At 45.1% G+C, this 11690-nt stretch overlaps 1 protein-coding gene across 2 annotated transcripts in view; it reads right to left on the bottom strand.

Annotated features, from left to right (window-relative positions):
• Positions 1-11690, bottom strand: part of LOC110509868 (uncharacterized) — a 57191-nt gene that overhangs the window by 5394 nt on the left and 40107 nt on the right. For both annotated transcript variants that reach the window (XR_016493284.1, XM_090226811.1), the window contains 7 exons: positions 10236-10426; positions 9887-10101; positions 6371-6455; positions 5828-6001; positions 5414-5450; positions 177-2795; positions 1-15 (listed from right to left, as the gene is read on the bottom strand). The exon at positions 1-15 is cut by the window's left edge and continues 71 nt beyond it. Coding sequence is in view for 1 of the 2 variants with exons in the window: in XM_090226811.1 (XP_090082937.1) it covers positions 1-15; positions 177-2795; positions 5414-5450; positions 5828-6001; positions 6371-6455; positions 9887-10101; positions 10236-10426 (3336 nt within the window). In the remaining variant the exon portion in view is untranslated. The remainder of the gene's footprint in view (positions 16-176; positions 2796-5413; positions 5451-5827; positions 6002-6370; positions 6456-9886; positions 10102-10235; positions 10427-11690) is intronic.

The following is an 11690-nucleotide window of genomic DNA, read 5'->3' as shown; positions in this document are numbered from 1 at the left end:
ACTGAGGCCTTTCTCCTGAAGAAGCACACACACAAGTGGAAAGTTTGTGATGGCTGACATTGGAAGGCATTTTATTTCATTGTCTATTAATTGTGTCGCATCTTACTCAATGTGAAAGGGACAATGTAGACAGAGAGTAATATAGATATTAAATAAAAGAAGACTCAAGCACTCACCCTTTCAATGCCTCCATATCCTGTAGATGTGTCTCCTCTGTGTTCCCCTGTATCTCCTCGATGGTCTCAGGAGAGCTGGTGAGGGTTGGGGACAGGCGGATGGACATGCGCCCATTGGGAGGCTCCAGACTCCCCCTGCCACTGCTCTGGCTGGCATAGCTACTGTAGCTCCCCCCTGAGTCTGGAACTCCCCGATGATACCTCCCAATCTCCAGCTCCATTTCATGCCCCCCATACCTCTCCTCTCCTTCCTCCTCCTCTTCTACCACCTCTTCCTGCTTCTCCTCCTCCTGGGACGGCTGAGAGGTGTGAAGGGGTGCGGGCCAGCTGTAACCTCTGAGCAGGGAGGGAGCTGTAGCTCTGCCTCTACAGTCTGATGGTCTGGGGTGCTCCCTGTGGTCCCTGGAGAGAGAGGCATTCTTCCTGGCCTCCATGCGCTGCACAGACCTCAGGGCCTCCTGGTAGGTGATGGGCCACCTGGAGGCGTCTGGGAAGATGGAGGCCTTTTTGCAAGGGTTGTGGGGTGGGTGGATGGGGCCCGAAGGCACTGGAGGAGGGGTTGGGGGGAGCGGCTGCTGTCTCTTCAGCACCAATTTTCTTACATTTGGGATGTGCACATTACCCTTGTATGCTTCATAAAGCTGCTGTGGGGCCTTGCTGGGAGGCTGGAGGTCCTGGGGGGGAGGAGGGGGAGGTGGGAAGGCAGTGGGGGCCTCTGTGTGGTTGGTCTCAGGAGCTGAGGTGAATTCCGGTTCCCAGAACACAGTGTCTGGTCGGAAGGAGAAAGGAGAGGAACAGTTCTCATGGCTGCGAGAGTCGACCCGGGCGTCAGGCGTCAGGAAGTTACCTTGGGATTGTCTTCTGGAATCTAGACTGTGGCTGCGCTGGTGGTGGCGGTCGTCCCCGTTCTGAGAGCATCCTAGACTGAGGGCCTTCCTGAGCACAGGCCTGGGAGGCTGAATGGTAGTTGGGCTTCTGCCCCGAGGTGATCTCCTGTGCCACTTCTCCCGCTCCTCTCTAGGTACTGGGCTCTTTTTGCGGTCCAATGGATGGCCTCTGCGGTCTTTTTTTGTGGTTTGCGGTCCTCTGTGGTCTTTCTCTGCCAATAGGCTCTGGAGCATTATGGGATTTGTAGGAGGATCAACTGAGCCTTCTGGTTCATCCACACTCATCTCTATACAGTCTGAGAGATCCAACACTGTGTGTTGAGATGGCTTTTCAAATGGCTGTGACCTTGCTAACGCCACTTTCCATACACCATGCACTTTGTTGACAGAGACATCTGGCTTAGACTTGTGTGAAATTCTGCCATTGGAATGGAATTGATTGCTCTTGCTGTTCCATTCATGTGACTCTGAGTCATCTCCCTTCAACTCTGTTGACATGTGAGTAGTATCACAAAGCCCTGTGTGTGTCTTGAAACTCGCAGCTTCTTTCCCTTTTTGCCTCTCTAGTGGCTGGTGACTCACCCTCCTCTTAGAGTGACCCTCTGCTCTCTTAGCCCTGAGGTGGTGTTGTGTGACAGGTGACCAAGAGGGACATTGAGTGACTGCAGGGTCACAGTGGAGGGTCACTGTCCTCTCAGAGGTGGTGTGAAGGGCTGCGACCAGGCTGGTGGCTGAGGTGAGAGGGCTGGCCTCCCAGTGAATATAAGATGGGGACAAGGGCCTTTTGGCCATGCTAGAGCTCCCCCAGTTGGCCTGGGGATGACAGTGATGGGGGTGATTTTGTAGGGAGGTGCTTTCCTGAGGTTTCCATATGGGATCACATTTTTCTGTCTCTCTCCAACTCTCCTCATCTATGCCTGGTCTCTTGCTCTTCCCATCTAAAGTAGCGTTCCTCTCCAGTGTGTACTTCCGTAGCTTTCTCTCCAGCTCCTCCCTCTCCCGGGCCAGCTTCAGACACCTGCTCAGGTTGCCGGTCTCCCTCTCATGCTCCATCTGTAGCATCAGGGTGCTGGCAATGGCAGGCTGGACGGCCCGCTTTAGTGATAGGTATCCTTGTTTGCTCTCCTCCAGGCTTGGCTGAGGGTACATGTCTGAGTTACTGTCCGAGTAGGGACTACTCTCGCCTGGATGTCCAGCACAACTGTCTTTCTTCCCATCCAGGTAGAATCGTCCATGGAGGGAAAGGTGTTTGGCCATGGCCCGGACCATGGTCGTGGGGTTGGGGTTAGATCCACCACAGGGGGGAAGGTCCACTGAGAGGACCAATGGCGGCTCCCTCCTCACACAGGGGGACACTGACAGCTGGACCTCAGTGGATTGTGGGAAGTCTTTCCTCAGGGATCTTATGTTGTGGGAAATGTGGACAGAGGCCTGGTCATAGGGCTGCATCATGAAGAGACCGTCAGCGCCTCTGAAGATGAACTCTAGAGGGGAATTTGGAGAAGAGCCTGTCCTGGGGAGGTGGTGGTGGGGGGCGTAGTGAGGAGGTGGTGGGGGGCATGAGAGCAGCTGCTGGCACTGGTCATGGTATTCACTGCGGCTGGGTTTGTCGAAAGAGGAGTGGTCCGACTGGGAGGAGGAGCAGGAGCGGGAGGTGGAGCCAGGATAGTGGGAGTGGGACTGGAGGAGTTTCTGCTTCAGCACACTGTCTGGACTGGTAGCAAGTGACCCGCTACAAGAGAGAGAGCGAAAGGTTTAAGGATGGATGAGAGAGAGAACAGGGAATATTCATCAGGTCGAAGGGCCACTTTACTGAGTCTTCCCCAACCATTGTCTTGAGATGTTTTGTGAAGACATCTTGAGACATCTTAAGCAAGGTTGGAGAGTAACAGATTACATGAAACCCGTTGCATGTAACAGTTGGAGAGTAACAGATTACATGAAACCCGTTGCATGTAACAGTTGGAGAGTAACAGATTACATGAAACCCGTTGCATGTAACAGTTTAACAAAAGACTGTAACTGTAATCTGTTCCGTTACCAGCAAAAATAGATCATAGATCACAGATACTTTTGAAAAACTAGATGATTACTTCTAGGGTTACTTTAAATTCAGAAAGGATATTTGCGACAACAAATCTTTGACACTTCTCTGTTTTCTCAATGACATTCCAATCAGCATTGAAAAAAGGCCCAAGTTCAAGTTTGTTCCACCTGAGCCAGTCTGACCACAAGTCAGAGAACACTATGATGATACACCAAATGTGTTTGATGGATTGAAGGGAAAGAGCAGGAATAGGCTTTTGTAGGCTACAGTCCAAGCTATGTCTTCGAATGGTGAGACTGCTGTCGGCATCCACAGTTCATCCAACTTTAGTAAACGCTTGGAGGTAAGGACGACAGCAGTGGTGTAGCCTACGGGTGATATACGGATATCACTAATTATTGATATCTACATAGCGCATTGATGTGAATCACACTGCTGCTCTCTCATTTAGTTATTTGTGCCTTACGGATTATGGTTGTTGTGGATGGTTGTTCACAAATGTAGATGTGTATTTTAACCCAATAATGGTTGAATTGAAGAAGTTTAAGCTGCCTATCAATTATTGTTTTTGCAACCTGTGAACAGCCAGTGAAAGACGTGCTCTTGCAACAACTGCATTCTGCAGATCTCAGCCTGTGGATTATTATATGACACTGCTGGTCATCTATGAATGTTTGAACATCTTGAAGAACAATCTGGCCTTAATGGCGATGTACTCTTATAATCTCCACCCGGCACAGCCAGAAGAGGACTGGCCACCCCTCATAGCCTGGTTCCTCTCTAGGTTTCTTCCTAGGTTCCTGCCTTTCTAGGTAGTTCTTACTAGCACCCATTCTTATACATCTGCATTGCTTGCTGTTTGGGGTTTTAGGCTGGGTTTCTGTATAGCACTTTGTGACATCTGCTGATGTAAAAAGGGCTTTATAAATACATTTGATTGATTGAATTTGATTATGAAATAAAATTTTGAGGGAGTTCCTAACTTGTAAACTCCTCCTTTGTATTTTGCTACATACTGTCAAAAACAAGTTTTATTTAAGAAGACCACAAGTGGGGCTTTTATTGCTCAATCTAAATCGTGCTGATTCAAAAAGAATAGGTGTATAGGTCTAACGGACACATGCTCAAATTCACACACTTTTGATAGACTTAAAGGGGCAACCTGTAGTTTGGATTTATATATTAATGGCAAATACCAATTGATTTTTGAAGAATATAACTTATAACTTAATGCATCATGAGTTTAGTTCAACTGTCACATTCCATGAGAACGCAAAATATGAGCTTGTTTTTATCTAATGTTTGTAAACATTATCAATGTAAACAAACACTGTATAGATTTAAAACATGGTTAAAAAAAGAATTGTTATATCATGGATGGTCAGTCCTTGCATCCATAGCTCTGTCTATTAATCTGAGAGTGGTTACATTTCTCCAGGCCCATCCCTCAACTTCTTACCAAAACAGAGGCGGGGTAGCCATTTGTGGTTGTTTCAACTGTGGATTCGCCCTTTAAACAGCTGCAAATTATTGAGGTATCAAAGTGTCACCTACAAAAACGTAAACAATAGGGCTATAGCAAATTCAGCATATGGCATTCATTTTTCACATGCAAATAGCACTTTTCGGTAATGCTCAAAGCATACCATTCCAGGAAGATCAGTATTTATTTTCAATTTGAAATAATGAGCCCAATCCGTCCTCCATGACAACAAAAGTAGGCTAAACAATTTGGCTAATCTAAACTTTCATATTTCTAAGTCCTATGTTTTAAGATCAAGGGTTATTAAATTAATTGGAATGACTGGAAATCTGACAGACTTTGGCTTTTAACCTAATAATCTTAATATTATCTGTATTAGAAAGCAATTGGTTAGAAGAAGCTTACATAACCAGCTATGTAAATTCTAACTTTGATTTATCCTGCAATAGATGTCATTCAATTTGTAATATATATTTTTTGTCTTCTTCTAATGCCTCTTAAGGGGAAAGTAATATAAAAGTAACTGAAAGTAATCAGATTATGTTACTGAGTTTGGGTACCAGTTTTGGACAGGTATCAAGTAACTGTAACGGATTACATTTAGGAGGTAACCTACCCAACCCAATGTCTTTGGAAAAATGAAAATGTGTCTACAGACACGTCGTGAAGACGTCTTAAGATGTTTAGAAAATGACATTAAGACAAAGGCGATGGCTGGGTATGATACTTTAAAATCTTCTGAAAGTCAGAAAAAAAACTCATCTTAAGTAAAACAAAATGGCAATGAGAAGGAAAACAATTAATATTAAAGGGAACTTACGTTGAGAGATGGCTTTTACAGATGGCAGGAGGGAGATCTGAAAGGGCAGGGAGGGAAAGATGATCATTCACAATGACACAGTCACCATGGAAAGGAAATTATTGAGAAAACAAAATCAAGCCCAATAATTCGAGCCCATTCAAAGCAGACAAGAATGGCTGGAGGCACAGCAATTGGCCATCCCTCAAAGTTAATTACCGGCACAATAATCAGCCACATCATTGAGAAATGACCCTAATTAACCGCAATGTAAACGACATGAATATATTTTACAACTAAAGCGGGATGGAGTTGACAAGCATGGCTTCATGTCCATGCTCTGAACTATGATTTATCAAAGAGTATTGGAGGACCTCTATCTGCTGTATCGTGGTGCTCATAGTGCATGTAATTAGTTCATTGATAATGTTTCACCATCTTTCCTCTTCTTCCTGCGTCGCTGGTCCCTCTTGTGACTGATGATACACACTGTCCCCAGGACCAGGATGAGGGCCAAACACAGGAAGGCAACGCCTCCCATCACTCCAGCCAATAACGGCTTGGGTACAAACTCCAGGAGGCGGGAACTGGCAGGGTACATATCCATCCCTGTGGAATGACCACAACATCAGCATCCATAAGACAGAGATTTACCACAACCAAATGTTAACAATGCATTCATTCCCTTACAGTAGATACACTAGGGCAGTTCCCCCAAGATACTGCATGACAGAATAGAAGCCTGATGTCTACCTCTGTTATATTGGTCTTCAATATGTCCCATGATGAAATATTAATATCATGTTAAAAAAGCCAGACAATGGTCTAATTCTAACAAAATTATTAGCTGCAATATTTCAGACTCCTACTAGACCAGTATTCTCCAGAGGGCTGTTCTAATTATGTGGTGCCAGTGGAACAGAGAGGAGAGAGGCTGCCTGCCTAACTTTCCCTGGCTCCAAAGCCTGAAACACTAACCCATGTTGGAGACGTTAACTGATGGACTGGGCTCGCTCAGCAACACCCCTCGCCGGGACATCAGCCGCAGCTCGTACACAGAGTCCTAGACACACACACACACACACACACACACACACACACACACACACACACACACACACACACACACACACACACACACACAGACACAGACACACATACACGGAGGATGGAGGGGTAGGGGGATGAAACCACACTTTGTCAACATGGGATAGCGCCTGGAATGCTAATCAGGATCATCTGAATTCAGATTTAGGGAAGAGAAGGAGAGGGACAAAGGAGGCAGACAGAGAGGGGAGGAAGGATATATACTGAACAAAAATACAAACACACGTGCAACAATGTTCAAGATTTTACTGAGCTACAGTTCATATGAGGAAATCAGTCAATTTAAATAAATAAATTAAGCACTAATCTATGGATGTCACATGACTGGGAATGCAGATATGCATCGGTTGGTCACAGATACCTGAAAAAAAAGGCAGGGGTGTGGATCAGAAAACCAGTCAGTATCCGGTGTGACCACCATCATGCAGCACAACACATCTCCTTCGCATAGAGTTGATCAGGCTGTTGATTGTGGCCTGTGGAATGTTGTCGCACTCCTCTTCAATGGCTGTGGGAAGTTGCTGGATATTGGCGGGAACTGGAACACGCTGTCGTACACATTGATGCAGAGGATCCCAAACATGTCTAATGGTTGACATGTCTGGTAAGTACGCAGGCCATGGAAGAACTGGGATATTTTCAGCTTCCATGCTGAAACATGAGGTGACGGCAGAGGATGACTGGCACGACAATGGGCCTCAGGATCTCGTCACGGTATCTCTGTGCATTCAAACTGCCATCAATAAAATGCAATTGTGTTTGTGGTCCATAGCTTATGCCTGCCCATTCCATAACCCCAGCACCACCATGGGGTACTCTGTTCACAATGATGACATCCTCAAACCGCTCACCCACACAACACCATACACATTTTTTTATTTTTTTTATTTCACCTTTATTTAACCAGGTAGGCTAGTTGAGAACAAGTTCTCATTTGCAACTGCGACCTGGCCAAGATAGGGCATAGCAGTGTGAACAGACAACACAGAGTTACACATGGAGTAAACAATTAACAAGTCAATAACACAGTAGAAAAAAGGGGAGTCTATATATACATTGTGTGCAAAAGGCATGAGAAGGTAGGCAAATAATTACAATTATGCAGATTAACACTGGAGTGATAAATGATCAGATGGTTATGTACAGGTAGAGATTGGTGTGCAAAAGAGCAGAAAAATAAAAATAAATAAATAAAAACAGTATGGGGATGAGGTAGGTGAAAATGGGTGGGCTATTTACCAATAGACTATGTACAGCTGCAGCGATCGGTTAGCTGCTCGGATAGCAGATGTTTGAAGTTGGTGAGGGAGATAAAAGTCTCCAACTTCAGCGATTTTTGCAATTCGTTCCAGTCACAGGCAGCAGAGAACTGGAACGAAAGGCGGCCAAATGAGGTGTTGGCTTTAGGGATGATCAGTGAGATACACCTGCTGGAGCGCGTGCTACGGATGGGTGTTGCCATCGTAACCAGTGAACTGAGATAAGGCGGAGCTTTACCTAGCATGGACTTGTAGATGACCTGGAGCCAGTGGGTCTGGCGACGAATATGTAGCGAGGGCCAGCCGACTAGAGCATACAAGTCGCAGTGGTGGGTGGTATAAGGTGCTTTGGTGACAAAACGGATGGCACTGTGATAAACTGCATCCAGTTTGCTGAGTAGAGTGTTGGAAGCAATTTTGTAGATGACGTCGCCGAAGTCGAGGATCGGTAGGATAGTCAGTTTTACTAGGGTAAGTTTGGCGGCGTGAGTGAAGGAGGCTTTGTTGCGGAATAGAAAGCCGACTCTTGATTTGATTTTCGATTGGAGATGTTTGATATGGGTCTGGAAGGAGAGTTTAGAGTCTAGCCAGACACCTAGGTACTTATAGATGTCCACATATTCAAGGTCGGAACCATCCAGGGTGGTGATGCTGGTCAGGCGTGCGGGTGCAGGCAGCGAACGGTTGAAAAGCATGCATTTGGTTTTACTAGCGTTTAAGAGCAGTTGGAGGCCACGGAAGGAGTGCTGTATGGCATTGAAGCTCGTTTGGAGGTTAGATAGCACAGTGTCCAAGGACGGGCCGGAAGTATATAGAATGGTGTCGTCTGCGTAGAGGTGGATCAGGGAATCGCCCGCAGCATGAGAAACATCATTGATATATACAGAGAAAAGAGTCGGCCCGAGAATTGAACCCTGTGGCACCCCCATAGAGACTGCCAGAGGACCGGACAGCATGCCCTCCGATTTGACACACTGAACTCTGTCTGCAAAGTAATTGGTGAACCAGGCAAGGCAGTCATCCGAAAAACCGAGGCCACATTGTCTGCAGTTGTGAGGCCGGTTGGACGTACTGGTAAATTCTCTAAAACAACATTGGAGGCGGCTTGTGGTAGAGAAATGAACATTCAATTATCTGGCAACAGCTCTGGTAGACATTCCTGCAGTCAGCATGCCAATTGCATGCTCCCTCAAAACTTGAGACATCTGTAGAATTGTGTTGTGTGTCAAAACTGCACATTTTAGAGCGGCCTTTTACTGTCCCCAGACCCCAGGTGTACCTGTGTAATGATCATGCTGTTTAGTATGCCACACCTGTCAGGTGGAAGGATTAGCTTGGCAAATGAGAAATGCTTACTAGGATGTAAACAAATTGGTGTCCAAAACGGTTCTTCAGCTGTCACCATAGGAGAACCCTTTTTGGTTCCAGGTTGAACCCTCTGTGGAAAGGGTTCTTTATGGATCCCAAAAGGGTTCTACCTGGGCCCAAAAATGTTCTACCTGGAACTAAAAATGGTTCTTTAAAGGTTTCTCCTATGAGGGCAGCCAAAGAACCATTTTAGGTTCTAGATAGCACCTTTAACACCAGTTTTAAGGTCTCTGCACTGGCTGCCGGTGAATACGTTTTAAGATTATTCTATTGGTTTTTAAATCAATCCACGATTGTACACCACAATAAATGTCAGACATGCTTTTAAGTCATGTACCCAGTAAGTCCCTCAGGTCCTCTGACACTGGCCTTTTAACTATCCCAAAGCCTAGGACCAAGAGGCATGGAGAGACAGCCTTTAGTTACTATGCCCCTGCCTCTGGAATAGCCTGCCAGAGAACCTGAGGGGGGCCAACACTGTGGACATATTTAAAATATACCTTTTTAGCCTTACTTTCCTTTGGGTGCTTTTAGATGGTTCAGTTTTTATTGTCCATTTTTCAGTTTTTATTTTCATTGTTTTTATTAGTCTTTTCCTGTGAAGCATATTGTGTTGCATTCCATGTCTGAAATTTGCTATCTAAATAAAGCTTGATTTGATTTTCATAACCAATATAAATGTCTCTAAGGCAGCTAAAGCAGGGGATGATATCTGTTGATTGGTCTCAGAGGGAGTGAGTAACAGGGACTGGCTGGTTACCTTGCGCAGACCTGGAACGATCATCACAGTTCTATTGGCACTGATGTCCTCATCTAGAATGAACCACTCCCGTTGCTCTGCGCGAGATTGGAGGACAAATCCAGTGATGGGCGGGAACTGAACCACAGGAGACCATTGCAGGACTATACCTGCCAAGCTCTGATTGGCTAAGAGCGATGTGGGCGGTTCTAGTTTCGCTCTCCTTGGGAGTGTATCTGATGGTGTAAAGCAGAACAGCCTTAGAAAGAAATACCTCTACTTTGGGAAAAAAAAGAAAATGCCTAATTCTCCAGGCATGCAGCCTTGAGTAGACAATGTCATCCAGGTTCTCAACACAACGGGTACTGACTCAGAGTTCGGACGGTGGCGATCTCACTGAAAGGCCCAGTGCCCACTTTGTTGTGTGGCAGGACACTGAACTGGTACTCTGTGTCAGGGACCAGCCCCGTCACCTGCAGACTGGAGCCAGAGGAGGAGGGCACGGGCACAGAGAGCCACTCCTGTTTCTCCCCACTGTCACCCACAGACATCTGCTTCAACCTGCGGAGAGAGAGGGAGAGGGGGAGTGAATGGAGAGAGAAAGAAAAAAGAAAAAGAAAAGGGAACGAGAGAGAGAGAGAAAGAAAAAATAGAATAAAAAAATGAAGAGAAAAGAGAGACAGCCAGTGTGTGTGTGTGCATATGTTTCTACTGATCTTATACCATTTATTGCATCTTGCCTATGACGCTCGGCCATCGCTCATCAAAATATTTACATGTACATATTCTTATTCCATCCCTTTAGATTTGTGTGTATTAAGTAGTTGTTGGGGCATTGTTAGATTTATTTGTTACTGCACTGTCGGAACTAGAAGCACAAGCATTTCACTACAAGCATGTACATAGACCTATGTCTGAATTTGATTAGAGATTTGATCGAAAATTCAAGCCTGATGCTACCTGAGCCTGATGAACCATATATATAATACATTTTATGAGCCCTACATTAAAGATATTTTATGAGCCCAAGCCCAAATGATTGTGCTGTTATCCAATAGCCTACAGTACAGTATATGATATAGGCTACTGCACATCACGCACAACAGAAAAACATAAAAGCCCATAGACGTAGCTAGATATATGCTCTCTTGGGTAAATAAATGAAACTAGCTCCAGTAGGCTAATAAAAACTGCATTACTGTACTGTATTCTATTATACTGTATTACATGGACTGGAATTACGCACCTTGTTCATAGGCATATGTAGGCCTACCTTTCATAAGATCCCGTGAGGCTCAGTTGGTAGAGCATGGTGCTTGCAACACCAGGGTTGTGGGTTCGATTCCCACGGCGGGCCAGTATGAAAATGTATGAACTCACAACTGTAAGCTGCTTTAGATATAAGCGGTGGCTAAAATGTTATTAATATGTTCCTTCCTCCTCTTTAGCTATTGTTGCTTTTGTTCCTTCCTCGCTTTCAACAGTTAAATGCAATATATTTTGTTGTCCTTATCGTCATCAATCAAATTACATGTTTGAAAAATATAGGACTAGAATTAGAATCAGAAGGCTTTCACTTCTCTCCACGGAGATCGAATGGTTTTGAACAGGAGGATCTATTTTCGATGCAATTTGAAGGGAATTGATGGAGAGAGAGAGAGAGGAAGACTGCTCACACATGCTCTGATTTAAAGCAACGATATTTGAGTGATAGGCTATTTTAAAACTATGCAGTTGCAATTAAAAATATATATACAGTACCAGTCATATGTTTGGGGACACCTACTCATTCAAGAGTTTTTCATTATTTTTACTATTTTCTACA

This window comes from Oncorhynchus mykiss, chromosome 29, assembly GCF_057628025.1.
Source record: "Oncorhynchus mykiss isolate SJ-2025 chromosome 29, ASM5762802v1, whole genome shotgun sequence".
Taxonomy (NCBI): domain Eukaryota; kingdom Metazoa; phylum Chordata; class Actinopteri; order Salmoniformes; family Salmonidae; genus Oncorhynchus; species Oncorhynchus mykiss.
This window is presented reverse-complemented; position numbering and strand designations above follow the sequence as displayed.